This window comes from Sus scrofa, chromosome 2, assembly GCF_054392235.1.
Source record: "Sus scrofa isolate SSC_HxYL_T2T_F1_AM1 chromosome 2, Sscrofa_HxYL_maternal_Yorkshire_Landrace_v2.0, whole genome shotgun sequence".
Classification (NCBI taxonomy): Eukaryota; Metazoa; Chordata; class Mammalia; order Artiodactyla; family Suidae; genus Sus; species Sus scrofa.
The window spans coordinates 91,089,176-91,111,632 of record NC_139384.1 but is presented as its reverse complement, the minus strand read 5'-3'; the positions used below and the strand labels follow the sequence as shown (position 1 = coordinate 91,111,632).

Sequence of the window (22,457 nt, the reverse complement as noted above, 5' to 3'; positions counted from 1 at the left end):
GGTGGGAGGGGGTGTAGGGGCGGAACCTCTGGGTCACATGGGCAGGCGCCGGAAGAGGTGGATTCTGCGAGACTGCGCCGGAAGTGGCGCGCAGCCTGATAATTCCTCATGGCGGCGGCTGTGGCTGGTTGGGCGCGGCACAGTGGTGACTGACCTCCTAGCCTGGTAGCCGGGCAAAGAGCTCCAGCCTAGCCTCCGCTTGCCCCCCGCCCCGGGCGCCGCACGGCTGATGCTGCGCGGGTGCTGAGCCCGCCCCGGCCGGGACGATGGTGAAGTATTTCCTGGGCCAGAGCGTGCTCCGGAGTTCCTGGGACCAAGTGTTTGCTGCCTTCTGGCAGCGGTACCCGAATCCCTATAGGTACGTGGCCCTATAAAGAGGTACCTTCCCACCTTGCTTTTTGGAGATTGGATTGTAGGGGGCCAGGAAAGACTCGACTTCGAGTCTGAGGTGGGGGCATCGCCGGAACCGGGGCCATGTTTAGGGCAAAACGACCCTATCGGTGAAGCGGCTAGGCTAGGCCTGCAAGGTACTAGAAGAAGGCTGGGTCTGGGTAGTGGTTTACTTGAGGTTCAAGTCTAAGGTTCTCTCATCGCAGGATGGTGAAACAGGAAAAGGCGGCGGCACAGGAGTTGGGGAGGGATCTTGGGGTTGGAAGTCCGGGCGCTTGCCTTCTACTCTGCCTGTGACTCTCTCCAGTGGTGCAATAAATCATGAAGTCCAGCCCTGTTGGGAGGCCCCGAAATCCAGGTCAGCGAAGGGGCGGGAGTTGGAATTTGCCCTGGGATAGGCTCATAGTTAGGTCTGAGCCACAATACAGGTCACACAGCAGGTCTGGGGAAAGGCATGGCGTTTCTGGGCTTGGAGGCTCCAGATGGGAACCCCAACAAGCAGTGTCTTAGGGCCAGCCTTCTGAGGGTCACCTTCACCCTGACACCTGCAGCAAACATGTCTTGACGGAAGACATAGTGCACCGGGAAGTGACCCCTGACCAGAAGCTCCTGTCCCGGCGACTCCTGACCAAGACAAACAGGATGCCCCGCTGGGCTGAGCGACTGTTTCCTGCCAATGTTGCTCACTCAGTGTACATCCTGGAGGATTCTATCGTGGACCCACAGAACCAGACCATGACCACCTTCACCTGGAACATCAACCACGCCCGGCTGATGGTGAGACCCCTCTCTCGGTCCCCTCAAAAGTAGAGAGCTGCAGGTACATGTGACTAGGGAGCCACGAAGGAGTTTCTGCAATCCAAGTAGATATGGATTGCTGAGGAGTGATGGCTCTAGAATGCAAACTCAAATTGTCTTTTGAGCTGGTCAGCTCCTCTGGACCTGCCTTTTGACTCATTCATACAGTGGAGGAGGGGCACCTGTTTTACAGAGTTGTTGCAAGTACTAAATGCAGAGCATTCATACTGTTTCTGACAAGTGTATAGGTTGGGTCATAGGAGTGATGCTGAGCGAGAGAGGCAGGGTTTTCAAACAGGAATCCATCAAACCATAATGGTGCCTTGGCTTGGCTCTGCCTCAGAGGGGAGAGGACCTGGGGCTCTTGCCCCACGTTGACTAGGGGAGTCTTTTATCTATCTTATGTAAGGGATTTCAGAAGAAGAGGGCTCCACATACTTTTGATCTCTTGCTTTGTTTAAAAAAAAAAAAAAAAAAAAAGGAAGTTCCATTGTGGCACAGTGGAAATGAATCCGACTAGTACCCATGAGGATGTGGGTTCGATCCCTGGCTTCACTCAGTGGGTTAAGGATCCGGCATTGCCGTGAGCTGTGGTGTCGGTTGCAGACGAGGCTCAGATCCCTTGTTGCTATGGCTGTGGTATAGGCCGGCAGCTATAGCTCTGATTAAACCCCTAGCCGGGGAACTTCCATATGCTGCAAGTGTGGCCCCTAAAATGATAGAAAAGAAAAAGGCTTGAAAAGCCGAGTTCTTGTTTTGTTTTTTTGTCTTTTCAGGGCGGCACCCACAGCATATGGAGGTTCCCAGGCCAGGGGTCCATGGGAGCTACAGCTGCCGGCCTACACCACAGCCATGCAGGATCCAAGCCATGTCTTTGACCTATACTATAGCTCACACCACACCAGATCCTTAACCCACTCACTCAACAAGGCCAGGGAGCAAACCTGCAACCTTATGGTTCCCAGTTGGATTCGTTTCTGCTGCGCCACAAGGGATCTGAGCCTCGTCTGCAAAACCTGAGGTTTAGTTTAAGGAGCTTTACAGTAATTTCTTACATGTGAATACCCTGGAAGCTTTCAGAGGACTCTCTCTTTCTCAGCTAATTTTCACAGTGACACACGGAGGTGGGTATTACTGTCTGTTGCACAAAGAGAAAGTGAGGTTCAGAGAGGGGAAGTATCCTATAAAGTCACCGAGTGAGGAGGCACCTTAATTCTCTGCCCCAGAGTTATCTGTGGGCCTCACAGCTGACTGCCCGGAGGGCACTATCTCTGTGCTTTGTAAATTACCAAGACCCAGCCCTGAGAAATCTCTGTCATTCCAGCTGTGAGCGATGTTTTTTAAGTGTTTCTCTTGGAAGTGTAGGTTCACTTCCTCCTCTGATGATGAGAGCTGTGGTGATGGCCAGATTTTCACTTTTATTTGAAGTGCCAAGAGCTCAAGAGCCAAAGTGAGTGGAAGGCAGGCTAAAAACACTGCACATATCTAGATGTAAAAGGACAAAGATAAAAAGACCAGAAAAAAAGAGTTTCACCGTGAGCTGAGGTGTAGGTCGCAGACCTTGCTTGGATCCCGTGTGGCTGGCATAGGCCATCAGCTGTAGTTCCTATTGAACCCCTAGCCTGGGAACCTCCATATGCCTCGGGTTCAGCCCTAAAAAGAAAAAAGAAAAAAAAAAAAAGACAAAGAGCCAGGGTGGAGCTGGAAGGCCCTCTGCTGATTTCAAGAGTCCGTATTTTTTATTTTTTTTAGGGCCGCATCTGTGGCATAGGGAGGTTCCCAGGGGTCAAATCGGAGCTGTAGCTGCTGGCCACAGCCACAGCCATGCCAGATCCTTAACCCACTGAGTGAGACCAGGGATCGAACCCGCAACCTCGTGTTTCCTAGTCAGATTTGCTTCTGCTGTGCCACAATGGGAACTCAAGAATCCATATTTTCTTTTCTTTTTTTTTTTTAGGGCTGCATCCCAGCACATGGAGGTTCCCAGGCTAGGGGGTCTAATCAGAGCCACATCTGCAACCTACACCACACCTCATGGCAGCGCTGGATCCTTAACACACTGAGCGAGGCCAGGGATCAAACCCATAACCTCATGGTTCCTAGTCGGATTTGTTTCCGCTGCACCAGGACGTGAACTCCCGAGAGTCCATATTTTAGTTTGAAGTGTCAGAGAAGATATTAGAGAGCAAAGTTACTTTTTTCATCATCTTACTCTCTTTCTGAAGTGCAGCTTGGGAATACAGTAAGGAAAGGGAATCAGTTTTCACTTTATTGCTTCCCCAGGAATAAATGGGGATCAGATTTATGTGCGAGCTGGCAAAGTGAAAGACTCCCACTATTGTGACTGACTTGACTGTACAGGTGGTGGAGGAACGATGTGTTTACCGTGTGAACTCTGATAACAACAGCTGGACCGAAATCCGCCGGGAAGCCTGGGTCTCCTCTAGCTTATTTGGTGTCTCCAGAGCTGTGCAGGTGAGCAGTGTTGTGGGGGGACCAGGGCTCTGGGGGCCAGGGCATTTGACCTAGGGTTGGGGCTGAGGGGTCACTGGGCAGCCCAGAAGCCTTCCCCTTCTCATGTTTTGCCAGGAATTTGGTCTCGCCCGGTTCAAAAGCAACGTGACCAAGACTATGAAGGGTTTTGAATACATCTTGGCCAAGCTGCAAGGTGAGCGCTCTGGGCACAGGCAGAGGCCAGGGTCAAGTCCTAGCTGCGCTGACTGGGCTGGAGCCTGGGGCTGTCACACCCTATTCTGAGCCCCGCCTGCAACTCATCTGGACCCTGAGTATTTCCTGCAGGGCCTGAGGCAGAGGAGGTGAATGTCCCGGGGGTGGTTAGGTAGGTCTTCATGGCATTCTCTGAACCAGCCCCACCCTCTGCTCCAGGTGAGGCCCCTCCCAAAACCCTTGTTGAAACAGCCAAGGAAGCCAAGGAGAAGGCCAAAGAGACGGCACTGGCAGCTACAGAGAAGGCCAAGGACCTTGCCAGCAAGGCAGCCACCAAGAAGCAGCAGCAGCAGCAGCAGTTTGTGTAGCCAGCCCAGGCCCTGGGGCGACAGCACAGCAGACCACTGGCCCCAGTCCCTGTGCCCTCTCCCCCTTGTACTTATTAAAAGTCAACTTCCAGCCCGGCTGTTTGGGTGGTGGGCAGGGGGTGTTGTCCCATTTGGCATCTCCAACGCACCAGGCCAATTGCCCATACCTGAGCTGGGCCTCCTTATTCCTGCATCACGTGGCTGAAGGCAGAGGCGCAGTGACTTGGCCCATGGTCATGGTGTCCAGGTGAAGTCATAAATGCTAGACTATAAGTTCGATGAGGGCAGGGACCTGTTTTATTTTCTGTTGTGTCCCAAATACCTGGAACAAAATCTAGCACATAACAGGCATTCAATAAATACTGTTGAATTTAATCAACCCCAGTCTGGAGTCAGAAAGCTTTTTTTTTTTGTCTTTTGTCTTTTTAGGGCTGCACCACAGCATATGGAGGTTCCCAGGCTAGGAGTCCAACTGGAGCTGTTGCTGCCGGCCTATACCACAGCCACAGCAACACCAGATCCAGGCCACGTCTCTGACCTACACCACAGCTCACGGCAACGCCAGATCCTTAACCCACTGAGCAAGGCCAGGGATTAAACCCGCAACCTCATGGTTCCTAATATTCATTTCCACTGCAAGACGGGAACTCCTGATTTGATTCTTGAATCCACTGTTTCCTGGTTTGAAAACTCAGGCAAGTCACATCACTCAGTCTTGTTCCCACTGTGAAGTGGGGAGAGGCAGCCTCCAAGCTGTGAGGAGCAAAGGGACACTGCCCAGTGTGGTCAGCAGTGTCTGGTGGCTGCGGATCTCATTTCCTCTTTTCTGGTTTGTCTGTGGCTAGGAGTTCCCCCATCTTCATCAGGCAAGACCATGGACAGGAAGTTAAGAAAGGGGCTTTTAATGAAAACACTGAACAGTACATGTGGGGCAAAGGCCAGGGGCGGGCCCTTGTCTAGGAAGGAACGTGAGGGCCCAAAAGGCTCCCTGCCCCCATGGACAGCAGAGCCAAGTGCTACTAAAAATGCCTGGAAGGGCAGCCTGGGCCCAAGCCACCTGCCCCGCAGGGCTCTCTGTCCTAGGAGGGGCTGCCGGCAGCCAGCAGCAGGGTAGGGGGAGCACCTGTTTCCACACAAGGTCCATTTAGTCCATTCCAACAGGAGGCGACTCTCAGCAGCCCTGGAGGCTCGGCGAGGACTCCAGTTGGGCAGAGCCAAGGGTGGTCTGAGCATAGAGGCCCCTCCGGCAACGAAGGTCATAGCCAGACGCCACCACCGTGTGAATAGCTGTGCTCCTGGCCGGCGCTGAAGCCCCGTAGCAGCTCAGCCTCGCCCCCGAACACCAGGCTCTCCACATCCACCTCCAGCTCCTCTGTGCAGGGAGGGGGCCAGTCAGGAGACCAGGGGCTACTCAGCCCGCTCCACCCCTCCGCTTCAGGGCACTTACCTTGGTCTGAGTCAGAACGCTCGGAGGAGAGGCCTGAGGAGTCCAGGCTGTCTGCCCGCAGCCGCTCACGCTCACCAGGCCCCGCAAGCCCCCTGAGCTGCTCCAGCTGCTGCCGCAGGCTCTGCTGCTTACTTCGAAGCTTCTCCTTGAGCCGCCGGGCCCGCTGCTCCTGCTCCTCCAGTTTCTGCAATCAGGAGTTAGGGGCTGGGGTTGGCTACCTGGGGGTTCAGGCCTCACCCCAACACCACTCAACATCAGACTGGCTGCGTGGTGACCACCTGCTCCATTCAGGCTCACCAGATCTGGGCCCCACATCCTGCAAGAAGCTGGACCCTCCTGCCCTTCTGTCCCACATAAATGCCCAGGGAGTTCTGTCTAGATGGGTGGGACTGGGAGGGCACCACAATCTCAAAGGCCTCTCAGGCCCAGTCAAGTGATGTGAAGAAGGAGAGTGCTGGTGTCAAGCAACAGGCACTGGTGGCTGCTCCAGTTTCCAGCTAATTACTGCCACGTAGAAACAGGCCCACTGCTGCCAGATCTCCTGTGGAGGGCATGCCTGCAGCATGTAGAAGTTCTCAGGCCAGGGACCAAACCTGCTGCACAGCAGCAACCCCAGCAGCCACAGTGACAAAGTCAAGTCCTTAAGCCAGTGCCTCACAAGGGAACTCCTCAGATCTCACTTTTGGCCACACGTAAGAGCTGCCCAGGCAAAACTGGGGAGGAAGAAGCATCCAGGCAGAGGGAAAATGGGAAGCACATGGAGAGTTCAGCTTTTTTGGTGGAGAATGGACAAAGATGAGACCAAAACAGCAAACCAGTGACAAGGACCTGTGTTGTGAAGGGACTTGAGTTTCATAGGAAGCAATAAACGGAAACTGTCCTGTCAGAAGCCATGGAAAGTTTTCAGCAGGAGATAGACCTGGTCAGACTATGTGCTGCAAAGAATCTAGGGCCAGGTCGAGGCAAAACAGGAAGCAGGGAGTCCAGGAAAGGAGTGACAAGGCTTCAAGGAAGGAGCAATCCCTAGGTCCTGCCCACAGGCCAGCCAGCATCTAAGTACACATCACACATCAGCCCCTCTGAGAACCAAGCAAGGCAAACTCCATATGAGAAACTGGAGCCTGCTACTCAGCCCCGGTGTTTTTCAGCCACAATGAGGGGAATGTGGGCATCTAGGCCCACACTGATTTACTTGCTGCACAGCACTTCCATCTGTCTCTGCCAGGGCTGGCAGAGCAGGTGCTCACTTGTTGAAGGCAAAAATGCAAGTCAGGAGACCCAGGCTTGGGTTCTGATTCTGCCTCTCAACAGTTCGGCTGCACCTCCATTACTCCCTCTGTCATAAGAGCCAAGAGGGCTGGAAAAGGCCTCTCTCTATCGCTTCCCAGGCACTTCTAGTCCCCACCATGCAGAGCTGCCTTGTGCTCTAGTCAGCACACTCCACTCCCGTCCACTAGGGGGCGCTGAGCTCAGTCCTGGCAGCAGCGAGGGCACCTGGAGGATGGTTCACTGGTGTCCTCTCAGGGCTTTCACCCTCCCAGCCCCTGGAGCTGCCTCCCAAAACAGGGTCAGGAAAGACTGCCCAGAGCAGGAGGCCTTGAAGGATGGGGGAGAGGAAGAGTGAGAACCAGCTCTCTACCTTCTGAGGGACCCTTACACATGACCCGTCACAGAATGCCTCCCATGCAGAGGAGGAAATGAAACCCAGAGAGGCTACGTGACTCGTCCAGGGTCCCACAGTTGGGATCCAAGTAATAATTGCTATAATAACAAGTGAACATTTATTGGAAGAACTTGCTTAAAGCCTCAGAACAATCCTCTGAATTATTTTCTATTTTTCTTCCTACCTAACAAATTTGGAAACTAAAAGCACAGAGAAAACAGCCCCATGTCTCACAGCTGGGCCACAACCTCAGACCTCTCTCCTCAGTTCCACCCGGCCCCTCCCGACTGCCTTGCTTCACACATCCTGGCAAGCTGGCCCCAGGGTGCCAGGGTAGCTCCTTACCTGGATGTGCATCCTGGCCCTGCGCAGAAGGCTCAGTGTGGTGTATCGGGCACAGTCAGCCCCCAGGGGCATCTGCTGCTTCAGCTGCTCCAGGCACCGCTTCAGCTGGGCCCTCCTGCGGGGAAGGGGTCTAGAGGGCAGTGCCAGCCCAGACTTGCTGGCCAGATGAGGGACAGCAGGGGAGGGAAGGCCAGAGGGAGGCAGTTCCTGGGGCCTGGTGCTGTCAGGGCAGGGTTGGGACTCACCTGCGCTTTTCCAACTCGTTATGCACAGACCTGCCAATGCCAGGGAGGATGGGGTGAGGGGGCGTCAGCTACTGCCCACACCCTCACTCCCAGGGCTCCCAGAGGCTCAAAATTCACTACAGATGTGTCCCCCAAACCAGCCCGCTGTGGGGAGCTCGTACTGGCTTCAGGCACCTGAGTCGCCAGGCAGAGGCAGAGAGAGTAAGGAGGCCAAATGCTGACAGAGGCCTGCCCAGGTGACTGTGGGGTCCAAATCAGAACCCCAGCAGCAATCAGGAAGGGCTTCCTGGACACAGGTGACAACTGAACTAAGCCCAGCAACACAAGTTATTCAAAATGGGTAGTGGACAGAGAGGCATTCCAACTGGGGGGAACAGCATGTGCAAAGGGTTGAGAAGACAGCAAAGGAGTAAGCTTGGGGACGTAAGAGTGTGGAGTGTAAGAGTGTGAGGGGACGCAAGACCCAGAAGTGTCTGGTTTACAGTTCCTAACATACCAGAGAAAGAGTCCTTGAACGAAGAGTGTTAAGGGGCGGGAGAGGAGGGGAGAAACGGCAGGAGGAGTCTGAATACCTCCAGAGGAGGGTACCTGACCCAGACGATTCAAGCAACAAGGATGAAGTGGGCAGTGGAGGGGCCCGAAGAGGGCCGGCGCCCATCCCCCACCCCAGGTCCCCGCTGTCCCCAGCCTTCCTCACCGCCCACTGTCCAGCGCGCCAGGATCTTGGGGGGACCGCCGCCTCCTCCTGTGGACCGGGCCAGGACTTCGGTGCGGAAACAGGGACGCATAGCCATGCTCCGCCTCTGCGGGAGAGAACCCCCGCCCGCGTCAGGCTGGGGCTAACACCAGCGGGCGGCCCTGGCACAGTAGGATCAGGGAGGGCCTTCTGGCTACAGGGCTATGTCGCCAAGCCCTCCCACCACACTGCCCGACGCCTCTGAGGTGAGGGAGGGGTGCCCCAGAACTACTGCCCTAAAGCCATGCATCTTTCAAGTTGGGAGCCAAGTCCAGCCCAGGCCCATGTCAACGAGGTCGCTGCCTCGAGTAGAACCAAGGGTTCTTCCTCACCTCTCTCGCGGCGCTCCAGGAACTCGGCCGCCTGCAGCAGAACTTGGATATTGCTGGCCACGGGTTCCATGTCCGCGACAGCTGGCGGCGGGCTGGCCTACGGTGCTGGCCGGAGGAGCGGCTGCACCACTTTTGTTACAATGTAACTGACACGGCGCAACAAACACAGGCGCTCGGCCCCGCCCCCCAGGACGCCCCGCCCCGCCCCGGGACAGCCCAGCTCCTGGCCCCGCCCTCCTGAAACTTGCCGGGGAACCTCGGGGAACCTCGGCCCACCCCACGCGACCACGCCCGCCCCCTCAGACTTGTAGGGCTGCTACAAGCTTCGGCTCCAGGCCCGACCCTTGGACAAACTCCTGGGCTGGAGGGTTGCTGCGTCCTACAGCTTCGCTCAGCAACTCCACGTCTGTTACTTGCGTTTCTAGGCCTCAGTTCCCAGCCCCGTGCTGGTGGCGAAAGGCCGGAACACAGAATGGTGCTTTGGGGGCGGGTGATCTCTAGGAGGCCCCTGGCTCCGCCGCTGCACGTGGGCACGGCGGAGGCGGGGCCCGACGGGCGCCCTCACTCATTTGCCCATTGCCTCCTGCGGCCAGCTGTCTTCACCTTGGGGCGGGGCTGGGGGGCCTCTGAGGCACCATTGGCTGCGCGCGGTTCCGCCTTCTCCCGCCGCTGGTCAACATGTTCGGGCGGGAAAAGGAGCAGGTTTCAAATTTGAAAACCCGAGCGAGGAGGGCGGAGTTGAGCGGGGAATGGGGCCCGCAGTGCGCAAGCGCCAGGGAAGAGGGGCGCGGATCTGGCTCCTGCGCTCCCGGGTCTGTACCTTTGCCTGCTTGCCATCTGCCCCCGTAACGCCCACTGGGCCTCAGCTTCCTACTGTGGCGGATGGGAATAGTCTCCCGGCTCCTCCAACCCCTCATCTGCAGGGAAGCTACTGTCGCTATGAAAACATCAGAAGGGTACCAACTTGAGAACTGATTTGCTAGGGTTCTGGAGCCGACACCAATTCTTCTTGTCACCAATACTTCTCAGGAAAATGCCTTCCTTCCTGTAGGATCGAGAAGCCTTGGGACGGCGTCTTTGAAGGATCTGAACCCATGCCTATGCTGTGTGCAGTTTGTAGAAGCTCCTGGTGTCTTAAGGTTGGTGCAACCTGATGCAGGCTTCTTCCTCCCACAGGGCCCCTGGTCGTCTTACTCGGAGTCCATGGGCCCTTCTTTAACGTGACTTTATAGCCTCCTGAAGAAGATGCAGTGACTTCTATGGGTAGCACCACGAGGTGTCGTCACACCTGAGGGGGCGGTGAAGCCTAAGGGTGGAGACCTGAAGATGAAAGCAGCTGTTACAGGGTGGAGCATTACCGCCAGACTGGGGCTGGGTCTGTGACCCGGAAAAGGAGAGGATGGAGAAGTAGGAACTAGATTCTTTTTTTTTTTTTTTTTTTTTTTTTTTGCTTTTTAGGGCCACACCTGCGGCTTATGGAAGTTCCCTGGCTAGGGGTCAAATCAGAGCAATAGCTAGAGGCCTACATCACAGCCACAGCAAGGCAGCATCCTTAACCCACTGAGCAAGGTCAGGGATGGAACTTGCGTCCTCATGGATACTAGTTGGGCTCCTTAGTGCTAAGCCACAACAGGAAATCCCTAGATTCTTTAAAAAGAGACAGTCCTGGGTAAACACATAGCACATGGCAGTCAGTCCTCAGATCCTTGAGAAAAAAACTTTTTGTCTTTTTAGGGCCACACCTGCGGTATATGGAAGTTCCCAGGCTAGGGATCAAATTGAATTGGAACTGCGGCTGCCAGCCTACACCACAGCCACAGCAACTCAGGATCCAGGCCTCATCTGCAATCTACACCACATCTCTGGCAATGCCGCATCCTTAACCTACTGGGCCAGGGATCAAACCTGAGTCCTCGTGGGTACCAGTCAGTTTCATTACCAATGAGCCACAATGGAAACTCCACGAAAAAAACGTTTGAGTTTCTAAGGGTCATTCCCAGAGGAATTACTGATATGATCAAAGAACTGCTGCTTGGGACTGTCCACCCCTTCACCCACCCATTCACTCATGAAACATTTGCTAAGCACTTGCTGGACCCTAGGCACTGTACTGAGGCCTAGAAAATACAAGGATGGGCACAACCAGATATAGTCCACACCTCTGCAGAGCTCATAGGTGAGGGGGGAAGAGACACAGTCATCACACAGTAGAGATACACTTTGACAGGTCCTCACAGGAAAAATACAATGTAAGTGCATGTCCTTAGGAGCATTTGACCTAATCAGGAAGGTCAGAGAAGGTTTTTCTGGGGGAGGTGGGTGAGTAGGAGTTACCTACATTTAGTAGGAGGAGGAGGAACCGAGGAGCATTCCACAATGCAGAGTACTAACTACTATACGATCACGGCACACAGGCCAAGCGACAAGATTTCCAGATACATGAACAGCAGGTGCCAAGGCCCTGAGGCTGAAAGGAATGTGTGCAGATGGAAAGAAGCCCGATGCACGTGGCCAGTATAAAGCGATCCAAGAGCGTGGTGCAGGCTGACACTGGAGAGGCTGGCAGGGCCCAGAACAGGCCGATGGGTTCCCCAAACCCCCACCTCCAATTCATTATGCCTGAAGAAAGGTGTTACAAGACTTGTGAATGAATTTCCAATTTTATTTCACTAAAGGCAGCATCCACACAGTGGAGGCACAAACCCGGATCCAGGTAGCCCAGCCTCAGAGTAGGGGCAGGATGCAGAGAGTGGATACTCTGAAGGAGGAGAGTTCCCTGCAGAGGGAGGAAGGGAGCTCTTGAAGAGTTAGAGCCGTTCCAACTGGAGGTTGTGGAAGTGAGGCGGTGGGGCGGGGGGGAGCTGAGGACTTTCAACTCCATCCTAGGAGGGTAGGAGTCAAGCTATGGAACCATTATGGCCTCAGACCTCCCATGAAATGGGGCCAGGGCCCTGGCCAGAGGAAGAGAAAGCAGTCCCTCCCAGGGAGCAGGGCATGTGGGGAAAATGGGGCTCCTGCCCAAGCCCTTGGATGCCCTTCTGGGCCCTGCTGAGAAGGCACCATTGGGGCAGGACTGGGCAGAGACCTCCAGTGCTCCTGCCCCCTCAGCAGTGAGCAGTCTGAGAACCTCTGTCCCAGACCCCCAGGCCCTGCATGGTCCAGGCTGCATGCTGAAGCCCTGTAGACTCCCTGCGGGCTCCCCACCCCTCAGCCTTGCCCACCAAAGTCATTGTGGGTATGCTGCCTACATTTCAGTGCAGGTTCTGTCAGAAACCACTGGGCTCTGAGGGACAGAGCCTGCATCTGTCCTGAGTGGGAGGGGAGAAGGGAGTCCCCCACCCAGCCACCTTGCCCGGTTCAGCCCCAGGCTCTCCATCCTCTCCCACACTGTGAACAAGATGCCTGAGGAGATGGCTCCTGCTGTTCCCCAGATTCCTTTCACCTTCTTCCCTGCAGGGGAGAGCTGCACTGGGAGGGGAGGTGGGAGTTGGGGCCGAATGGAAAAGCAAGGATCTGCGCCACATCTGCCACCGAAACCACAGCTCACGGCAATGCCAGATCCTTAACCCGCTGAGCGAGGCTAGATATTGAACCTGCATTCTCAAGGTTACTAGTCGGATTTGTTACTGCTGAGCCATGACAAGAATGCCCAAACTTCCCTCTTCACATAAGGACACCAGTCACTGGATTAGGGCTCAATCTGACCTGGTTTTATAATTAATTGTATATATATATATATAATTAATTGTATATATATATAATTGTATATATAATTGTATATAATTGTATATATATATAATTAATTGTATCATAATAGTTGTTGTATGTCCTTGTTTGTTAATTCCAACATGGGGGGTTTTTTTTGGGGGGGACACGTCTATGGGTTCTGTTTTCTCTTTTTTTTTGCTTTTTAGGGCCGCTCTTGAGGCATATGGAGATTCCTAGGCTAGGAGTCTAATCGGAGCTACAGCTGCCGGCCTACACCACAGCCACAGCAACATCAAATCCGAGCCAAGTATGAGACCTACCTACGCCACAGCTCACAGCAATTCCAGATCCTTAACCCACTAAGTGAGGCCAGGGATCGAACCCACAACCTCATGGTTACTAGTCAGATTCGTTTCTGCTGCGCCACAACAGGAACTCCTTCCTTTTAACTCAATGAATTTTATTATATTTATAGTTGTACAGCCGTCATCATAACGCAGCAATGCTGTAGATATTTATGGTTAGTGTACTGATGTCCCTTTCATACCCCAGCACTAATTCGCTTCTGTGCCTTTCACAGTGTTGGTAGCTAAGGCTTTCTTTTGTGTGGTAAGCTGCCTCTGGTGCTTTTTTTTAATTTTTTTTTATTTTTTTAGGGCCGCATGGCGGCATATGTAGGTTCCCAGGCTAGGGGTCAAATTGGAGCTGCAGCTTCTGGCCTATGCTGCAGCCACAGCAACACCAGATCTGAGCCACGTCTGCAACCTACACCACAGCTTGAGGTAGCACCAGATCCTTTAACCCAGTGAGGGAAGCCAGGGATCAAACCCACGTCCTCACGAATACAAGTCGGGTTCATTACCACTGAGCCACGCCGGGAACTCCCTGTCTTCTCTTTCTTATAAAGCACATTTTCTTGCTTTTCATGTCTTATAATTTTTTATTGATTCTAGAATATAAAAGTGAGGGAAGGGAGCTCCCTGGTAGCTCAGAGGTTAAGGATCTGGTATTATCACTGCTGGGGTGTGGGTTCGATCCCTGGCCCAGGAACTTCCACATGCCACAGGCCTAGCCAGGGGAAAAAAAAAAAGGAAAGGAAAGGAAAGGGAAATATAATGGAGTATAACCATATCAAAGTAATATTGTTTTGTTCTGTTTATCTTCCTAAGAGTCCAAGACTTTACCTATCTGGTAATAAGAGGGAGAGGCTTATTCAGATTCCTCTTCACCTGAGCTTTGTGAGAAGTTTAACCAGCCATATAGTTAGAAGGGATACAGTCCACCCAAGACCACCGTCACTTCTGACACTAATTGCAAATTCAGGGGATTCTCCAAAACCACTGTTAGTGATGTTAATTTGCTCAGACCACAGAACCCACTCAAAGCATTACATCTGCTGTATAAATTATATTATACAGTTTCTTACAGGGAAAGAATACAGATTAAGATTGTCCAAGGGAAGAAGTTGATGAGTCTGGTATGAAAAGCGGAACCTCAGCTCCTTCTCCCTGTGTAGTCAGAACATGGCACTTCCCTGCTATCAGCATGTGACAATGTACACAGGGTACTGCACACTAGGAAGGTTAATCTTTTTTTTTTTTTTTTTTTTTGGCTGCCTCGAGGCTTATGGAGTTCCTGGGCCAGGGATCAGATCCCAGCCGCAGCTGTGACCAAAGCCACAGCTGCAGCAACACCAGGCCAGGGATCGAACCTGCATCCACTCCCAAGATGCCAATGATCCCACTGCACCACAGTGGGAACTCCAGGAGGTTATTGTGAGCCTCAGTATTCCATTTTGGGGGCTCGATTATGTAGACATGATTGATTGGTTGAGCTCAGTTTCCAGGTCAACTGATATGACCCAGAGCCTCACCCTAAATCACCTGTGTGGTGATTCTGGTGTGACCTGTCCCCACCCTAAGGTGCGGTCCCACCCAAAATTGTGCCTTATTCTCTGGCTAGCCCAAGGGAAAACATCTCCAGGACCTGAGGGCAAAAGTCAGACTTCTTTGGGGGCAAAGCTAAATTCTTTTTTTTTTTTTTTCTTTTTATAGCTGCACCCACGGTACATGGAGATTCCCAGGCTAGGGGTCAAATTGGAGCTGCGGTTGCCAACCCACACCACAGGCACAGCTACTCCAGATCTGAGCCGCAGCTTGGGGCAATGCTGGATCCTTAACCCACTAAGCAAGGCCAGGGATAGAACCTACATCCTCAAGGACACTATGTCAAGTTCTTAACTCGCTGAGCCACAACTGGAACTCCACAAAGTTAAATTCTTTAGGACACAGGTCACCTCTTGCCTTTGGCCAAGACTCTTAAAGCAAAATGATCCTGTTGCCCAACAATGGAGGGGCCAGTGTCCAGGTAGGGAGAGACTTAAAAAAAAAACTCACCTGTCTTATAAAGCCAGTATATACATTTTCATATTTGTGTACTAATTCAATTACTCATTTTCCCCTTTGCATCTTTTTTTTTTTTTTTCCTTTTTATGGCCACACCCATGACATGTGGAAGCTCCCAGTCTAGGGACTGAATCAGAGCCACAACTGCAGCAACACCAGACCTTTAACACACTGCCCTGGGTCAGGAATCAAACCCACCCACACCTCTAGAGCAACCCAAGCACTGCAATCGAATTCTTTTTTTTTTTTTTTTCTGTCTTTTTAGGGCCACACCTGCAGCATATGGAAATTCCCAGTTCAGGGGTCAAATTGGAGCTGCAGGTGCCAGCCTATACCACAGCGACAGCAACCAAGATCAGAGCCAAGTCTGAGACCTACACTACAGCTCATGGCAATGCTGGATCTTTAAACCACTGAGTGAGGCCAGGTAGCAAACCCACATCCTCATGGATCCTAGTCGGGTTTGTTAACTGCTGAGCCCCAAAGGGAACTCCTGTAGTCAGATTCTTAATCCACTGTGCCATGGCAGGAACTCCTCGCCTTTGTATCTTATGATAAACTTGTGCAGAACTATTTAGCAAAGAAATTAGTTGATCATTGGGTGAATCGAGTTCTCCCTCAGGCCTGTCATTTTCCACCTGTTTTACTTCCTGAGGGAGTTTTACCTCAACTTCCCAATACACCTGACTATGAATATCAGTATTTTAACAAGACCAGTGTTACACCCCATCGCAGTGTGGCAGGAGAGGAGACCTGAAGGCCTCTGGCACATGACCAGAGCCCCACTCAGCCATTAACAATTAGTCCAGGAGTTCCCGTCGTGGAGGAACAGAAATGAATCCAACTAGGAACCATGAGGTTTCAGGTTCAATCCCTCGCCTCACTCAGTGGGTTAAGGATCTGGTGTTGCCGTGAGTTGTGGTATAGGTCACAGACATGGCTCGGATCTGGCGTTGTGTGGCTGTGGTATAGGCTAGCAGCTGTAGCTCCAATTGCACCCCTAGCCTGGGAACCTCCATATGCCCCAGGTGTGGCCCTAAAAAAGCAAAAAAAAAAAAAAAAAAATTAGTCCAGTGGCAGAAATGTCTCCCAGAGTGATGATGTCATTCAGGCTTGCAGACTTCCGTTCAGTTTTTTTTAGGCTCCAAAAGCAGGAGTGGTCTCTACAACATATGTTGTCACACTTTCAGGCCTCTGGTATAATGGAGCTAAGAGATAATAACCTCTCACTCAGAGCCTATCTGGAGGCAGCAGTGTAACAATGGATTTCTCTCACTGCATTAACCATTCAACTTTACACTCAGCTACCATTCCTCCTCTCCATTCTTAACTCTAGCTTTCCCACTGTGGCAAAGGGTGCTGGGTTCAGCCTCTGTGCTGGCCCAGACTGCCAATAGAAATACATGTCTAGTCTAGCACCTGCCCTCCCTCAGGCCTCTGAGGGGTTGGGTTAAACAAATAGGTGCAGAGCTGGTGGGATGTCCTGATCATTAAGCAATAGAGCTGCATCCACTGTCAGCCCAAGTTCTGCCAGATGGGGTAAAACCACAACCCCAACCCATCAGACTCTTAGGAAGCCTGACATAAAGCCTGGAAGGTATAGTTACAGTTTCTTAGGGATCATCCCTGCTTCTGGCACCGGCAGGTGCAGCCCTGGTGCCAGGACCAACTCATCAGGTGGGACACAAAAGGCTGAGGTGATGGAAGGAAAGAGAAAAAAGTATAGTTATACCAGCATCCTTCCCAACCCCTCTACTGCAAATACCCACTCCCCAAAGCAGAGGACTTCATCTCATGAGCACCATCCATTGGCCCCCTCATTTGAGAGTGAGCACACACATTCATGATGGCATGTAAGCCAGCCCTTCACCCTTTATTTTCTTCGTTTTAGACAAAAAAAAAAAAAAAAAAAAAAAGGTTTCACACCGCTAATTAAGAGAGAAAAAAGCAAATCAAAACTACAATGTGTATCGCTACACACTGGTCAGAATGGCCACCATCAAAAAGTCTACAAATAATAAATGCTGGAAAGGATGTGGAAAAAAGGGGAACTTCCTACACTGTTGATGAGAATGTAAATTCTCTTGCTATGGAGAACAGTATGGAGGTTCCTTCAACAACTAAAAATAGAGTAGCCATATGATCCAACAATCCCACTCCTGGGCATCTATCCAGAAAAGACAAAAACTCCAATATGAAAAGACACACACGCCCCCAATGTTCACTGCGGCATTATTTACAAGAGCCAATACCTGGAAGCAACCTAAATGTTCACTGACAGAGGACTGGATAGAGAAAATGGATATACGTACAAGAGAATCCTACTCAGCCATAAAAAGATGAAATAAGGCCATTTGCAACACCAGGGATGAACTTAAGAGATTATCCTACTAATGAAGTAAGTCAGAAAGAGAAAGACAAGTATCATATGATATCACTTACATGTGGAATCTTAAAAAAGGCTACAAACTAACCTATTTATAAAACAGAAACAGACTCACAAGACAGAGAAAACAAACTTATGGTTATGAAAGGGGAAGGGGAGAAGGGATAAATTAGGAGTTTGGGGAGTTCCCATCGTGGCTCAGCAGAAACGAATCTGACTAGCATCCATAAGGACACAGGTTCGATCCCTGGCCTCATTCAGTGGGTTAAAGGATCGGCATTGCCATGAGCTGTGGTGTAGGTCGCAGACAAGGCTTAGATCTGGAGTTGTTGTGGCTGTGGCGTAGGCCGGCAGCTGTAGCTCCCATTAGACCCCTAGCCTGGGAACCTCCATAGGTTGGCTGCATGTGCAGCCCTAAAAAGCACACACAAACAAAGGAGTTTGGGAATATACACTACTATACATAAAACAGATAAATAAGGTCCTACTGTGTAGCACAGGGAACTACATTCAGTATCTTGTAATAACCCATAACAGAAAAGAATTTTTTAAAAGAACAGGTGTGTGTATGACTGAACCACTTTACCGTACACCTGAAACTAACACAATATTGTAAATCAACTGAGGTTCAATTTAAAAAAAGTTTCAATTGTCTATTTCTCCATCAAAGGAACTCTGAGGATGGTAGTTCTCTGCCCACTATTAGACATTATGGGCTATAAAATGCGTTCCTGGGAGTTCCTGTGTGGCTCAGCGGGTTGTCATTGCAGTGGCTCGGGTTGCTGCTGTGGTGCAGGTTGTTTTTTTGTTTGTTTGTTTGTTTTGTTTTGTCTTTTCTAGGGCCTCACCCGCAGCATATGGAGGTTCCCAGGCTAGGGGTCAAATCAGAGCTGTAGCTGCCTGCCTACGCCAGAGCTGCAGCAATGCCAGATCCAAGGCACACCTGCAACCTACACCACAGCTGGTGGCAACACCGGATCCTTAATCCACCAAGCGAGGCCAGGGATTAAACCCGCAACCTCAAGGTTCCTAGTCAGATTCGTTAACACTGAGCCACAACGGGAACTCCTGTGGTGCAAGTTTGATCCTTGGCCAAAGAACTTCCACATGCTGTGGACAAAGCCAAAAAAAAAAGTGTTCCTTCGTCTGAGGACATGGGACCTGGCAGTCCAAATCATTCTAGTATCTTCTGTTTCAGTCCTTTTATTATAGCCTGAGCATTTCCAGAGCTCAGTGCAGAATAACTGTCTGCTCCTGTCAGGACCCGTTTGTCCCCCGATTCCAGGTTTACCCGCATCAGCCTGACTTAACAGCTACACATGAGGCCTCCCCGGGAAGTTTGTCTTTAGCCTCTGTCTCTCCTGTTGGCAGACAGTCCTGGTTTGCATTCTGTGCCCCAGAGGGTGCAAAAGGACTGAGTGCAGACACAGCCCAGCTCTGCATGGCCGCAGCCCCAGTGTTCACATGTTTCACATACCCAGGTGGCCACCTCAGGTGAGCAAAACCAGGAAACCTACTCGTTAATTCAAATCTTCTTCTAAATCTAGAAGGGACTCTTCTGATGAGTGTCACATTTCCTTAAATGCACCCCTCAGATTCCCACAGTGGTTTCCATAGCACAGTGCCCCAGAGAGGCATCCTGTTCACAGGCCAGTTTTCTATTGCCCTCTGCTGGGCCACATGGCTAGGCCACTAGCCACTGTCTGTGAATTGGTAAAAACCCAAATATAGGGGGTTTGGGGGGGACCATGCCCAGAGCATGTAAAAGTTCCCTGGGCCAGGGATCAAACCCATGCCATAGCAGTATCCAGAGTCACAGCAGTGATAACACCAAGTCCTTAACTGATAGGCCACCAGGAAATTCCTATAGGGGCTTTTAACCATTGTTCAATTCTTCCATGACTGCTAGGAAAGATGCAATCTGGCCCCCTAAGCTGATTTGTTTTTACCTTCTCCTATCAGAGTGGCAAGCTTCCAAACAGGAAGCTGTCTGTCCACTCCCTGCAGAACTGCAGTCCATTAACCAAGCAGCTCTTTGTTGATCGGCCAGGCGGTGGGGGGGGGTGGGTAGCTGTTCATAGGGCACCTGCCCAATTAGCCCTGTGGCTGCAGGATCCAGCAGCTCCTCAGATAGTTCCAGAGTTAGCCCTGGGGGAAAAGAATGAGTACTGCCACTCCTTCACAGGTAGCACATTCCTGTATAAACCATTTCCACTCTCCTGGGCACGAGCCTCCCGATCACAGCATTTCTCCAACATCACTCATAGCACTGTGGGTACTTCCATTTTCAAAGTTATTTTATGTCTTTCAGTCACTGGGGAATTTTCAAAATCCAATAGCAAGCTGGTTAGTACTCATTTTCTCTCAAAGAGAATTTTCTGGTCTCATATCTCAGAAGTTGCCACTAGATGGCACTCACAGGCTTTTGCCTTCAGCTCCAGTCTGCACTCCACACCGGGCTGTCCTAGAGCAAATTAACCTGTACAGGCTCAGGCAATCTCACTGGTTCCCATCTAGCACGTCCAATCAGCACTGGAAGGGCAGACTTCCACGCCTTCTCTTGTACAATGCTTATGGGGAAGCCTTCCCCAATCAGACACAAAGTCCACCCCCACAATATATTCAGGTAAAACAGATGCAATCACTTCACAAAGTTGGTTCTAACTTTCCAATTTTCATCCAAACTTTCTTCATCCCGTCGACCCCTGCATTCCTATATCCTCCCAATCCAGCTGTAGCACCATTGGGACTTCGTGTACAGATTCTGGAATTACGGTGCATGGGGGTCCTGTAGCAAGGAGTCCCAGCAAAGTCTCTTCTGCATCCTCTGACCATTTTACTCACTCAAGTTCACATGGCCTTAAGTCCCCAGTAGTAGTCTGTCCTTATCTTGATTATAGTGCAGGACCATTGCCCCAAGTAACTAGAGGCCTCTAGCCACCTTTGCCTTCCAGCTTTTTAAATTCCTCCAAATGAGGGTAAATCGACTTGCTGAGGGCCCTTCAATATTGGGATTCTCATCAGTCCACAAAACTTCCAAGAGTGCTGGATTATGACCTATGTTTTGACCCCATAAACGTCTGCCTTATTATCCCATTTCTTCTTTTTTTTTTTTTTTTTTTTTTTTTGTCTTTTTGTCTTTTGTCTTTTGTTGTTGTTATTGTTGCTATTTCTTGGGCCGCTCCCGCGACATATGGAGGTTCCCAGGCTAGGGGTTGAATCGGAGATGTAGCCACCGGCCTAGGCCAGAGCCACAGCAACGCGGGATCCGAGCCGCGTCTGCAACCTACACCACAGCTCACGGCAGCGCCGGATCGTTAACCCACTGAGCAAAGGCAGGGACCAAACCCGCAACCTCATGGTTCCTAGTCGGATTCGTTAACCACTGCGCCATGACGGGAACTCCCCATTTCTTCTTTTTCTTTTTTTGGCCACATCCACGACATGAAGAGGTTCCTGGGCCAGGAATCAAACCTGCACCAGAGCAGTAACCAGAGCCGCAGCTGTGACACCAGATCCTTAACCCACTGCACCACAAGGGAACCCCCATCCCATTTCTTTTTTTTGTTTTTTTTGTTGTTGTTGTTTTGTTTTTTTTTTGTCTTTTTGCTATTTCTTGGGCCCCTGCAGCATATGGAGGTTCCCAGGCTAGAGGTCTAATCGGAGCTGTAGCCACCGGCCTACGCCAGAGCCACAGCAACGCGGGATCTGAGCCGCGTCTGCAACCTACACCACAGCTCACGGCAACGCCGGATCGTTAACCCACTGAGCAAGGGCAGGGACCGAACCCGCAACCTCATGGTTCCTAGTCGGATTCATTAACCACTGCGCCACGATGGGAACTCCCCATTTCTTAATAATCATGGAAAGATTTGCATGCCGCTGGAATGAGCCCCACGATCCTCCTTTTCTTTCCCTTGCTCTCTCATGACTCATTCCACTGTTTGTTGTTTCAGCATCACTTTTCCCTTTCATAGTGGCCCTGAGACTAGTGTTTAGCATAGACCAAGTGTGGCCCAATCTCAGGATCTTCAGGATCTGCCCCAACATTCCCTCTTGGTTTTTTGTTTGTTTGTTTGCTTTTTAGGGCCACACCCATGGCATATGGAAGTTCCCAGGCTAGGGGTGGAATCAGAGCTACAGCGCCGGTCTACGCCACAGCCACAGGCACAGCAACACAGAATCCGAGCTACATCTGCGACCTACACCATAGCTCATGGCAATGCCGTATCCTTAACCCACTGAGAAAGGTCCTGGGATCAAACCTGCATCCTCATAGATACTAGTCAGGTTTGTTACTGCTGAGCCACAATGGGAACTCCGCTCTCTTGCTTTCATTTTAGCTGTTACAGATAACAATAACCAAGGGAGAATGTCTTTTACTTACTTCTTATAACTCTGAATTTCCTTATGCATCCAGTGAACCAACTTCTTGGCAGCTGATTCTGTCTTTTTTTTTTTTTTTTTTTTTCTTTCTGCTTTTTAAGGCCGCACCTGAGGCATATGGAAGTTCCCAGGCTAGATGTCGAATCAGAGCTCCAGCCTACAGCCACAGCCACAGCAACACAGGATCCGAGCCAAGTCTGTGACCTAAACCACAGCTCGTGGCAATGCCAGATCCTTAACCCATTGAACGAGGCCAGGGAGCTAACCCGCAACCTTATGGTTCCCAGTCGGATTCGTTTCCACTGTGCCAAAACAGGAACTCCTGATTCTGTCATTTCTAAATTTCATTATTGACTTTTGCCTTCAGTAACAAATCACAGTGCAGTTTTGCACTATAGTGAGCCCAAAGGCCCTGAAGGAATCAAAGCTTCATCTTACCTCACGTGCTCATCCAATTCCCAGAGACAGCAAGTGACTCACCCACCAGCACACTTTTCATACTCCAACCAACCCAGAGCCCACACCACCACCCTCACAATCTGGGTCACTCTCCCCCTATCCTAATCACCCCAGAGCCAGTT

General features: G+C 51.3%; 2 protein-coding genes and 1 long non-coding RNA gene across 6 annotated transcripts; 2 read left to right on the top strand and 1 right to left on the bottom strand.

Moving 5' to 3' along the window:
- Window positions 1-60: 60 nt before the first annotated feature.
- PRELID1 (PRELI domain containing 1) lies at window positions 61-4,607 on the top strand. The gene is made up of 5 exons (NM_001244208.1): window positions 61-358; window positions 942-1,167; window positions 3,550-3,663; window positions 3,778-3,856; window positions 4,075-4,607. The coding sequence occupies exons 1-5, from the start codon at window positions 267-269 to the stop codon at window positions 4,221-4,223; spliced, it is 660 nt and encodes a 219-aa protein (NP_001231137.1). The 5' UTR covers window positions 61-266; the 3' UTR covers window positions 4,224-4,607.
- Window positions 4,608-5,104: 497 nt separating this feature from the next.
- On the bottom strand, window positions 5,105-9,490 carry MXD3 (MAX dimerization protein 3). 4 transcript variants are annotated; one of them, XM_085009175.1, is made up of 7 exons: window positions 9,405-9,490; window positions 8,992-9,096; window positions 8,621-8,726; window positions 7,924-7,953; window positions 7,679-7,793; window positions 5,671-5,854; window positions 5,110-5,595 (listed from the first exon to the last, which is right to left on the bottom strand). In XM_085009175.1, the coding sequence occupies exons 2-7, from the start codon at window positions 9,059-9,061 to the stop codon at window positions 5,480-5,482; spliced, it is 621 nt and encodes a 206-aa protein (XP_084865301.1). In that variant the 5' UTR covers window positions 9,062-9,096; window positions 9,405-9,490; the 3' UTR covers window positions 5,110-5,479. The 4 variants fall into 4 exon arrangements, with proteins under 4 accessions (NP_001231033.1, XP_084865301.1, XP_005661505.1 ...); NM_001244104.1 differs by having other exon boundaries at window positions 5,105-5,595; window positions 8,992-9,468; XM_005661448.2 differs by lacking the exon at window positions 9,405-9,490 and having other exon boundaries at window positions 7,679-7,953; window positions 8,992-9,128.
- Window positions 9,491-9,990: 500 nt separating this feature from the next.
- Window positions 9,991-11,631, top strand: LOC146405568 (uncharacterized). Its single transcript, XR_014838008.1, has 2 exons — window positions 9,991-10,130; window positions 11,406-11,631. It is a non-coding gene; the product is annotated as an uncharacterized LOC146405568 (long non-coding RNA).
- The last annotated feature ends 10,826 nt before the right edge of the window (window positions 11,632-22,457 follow it).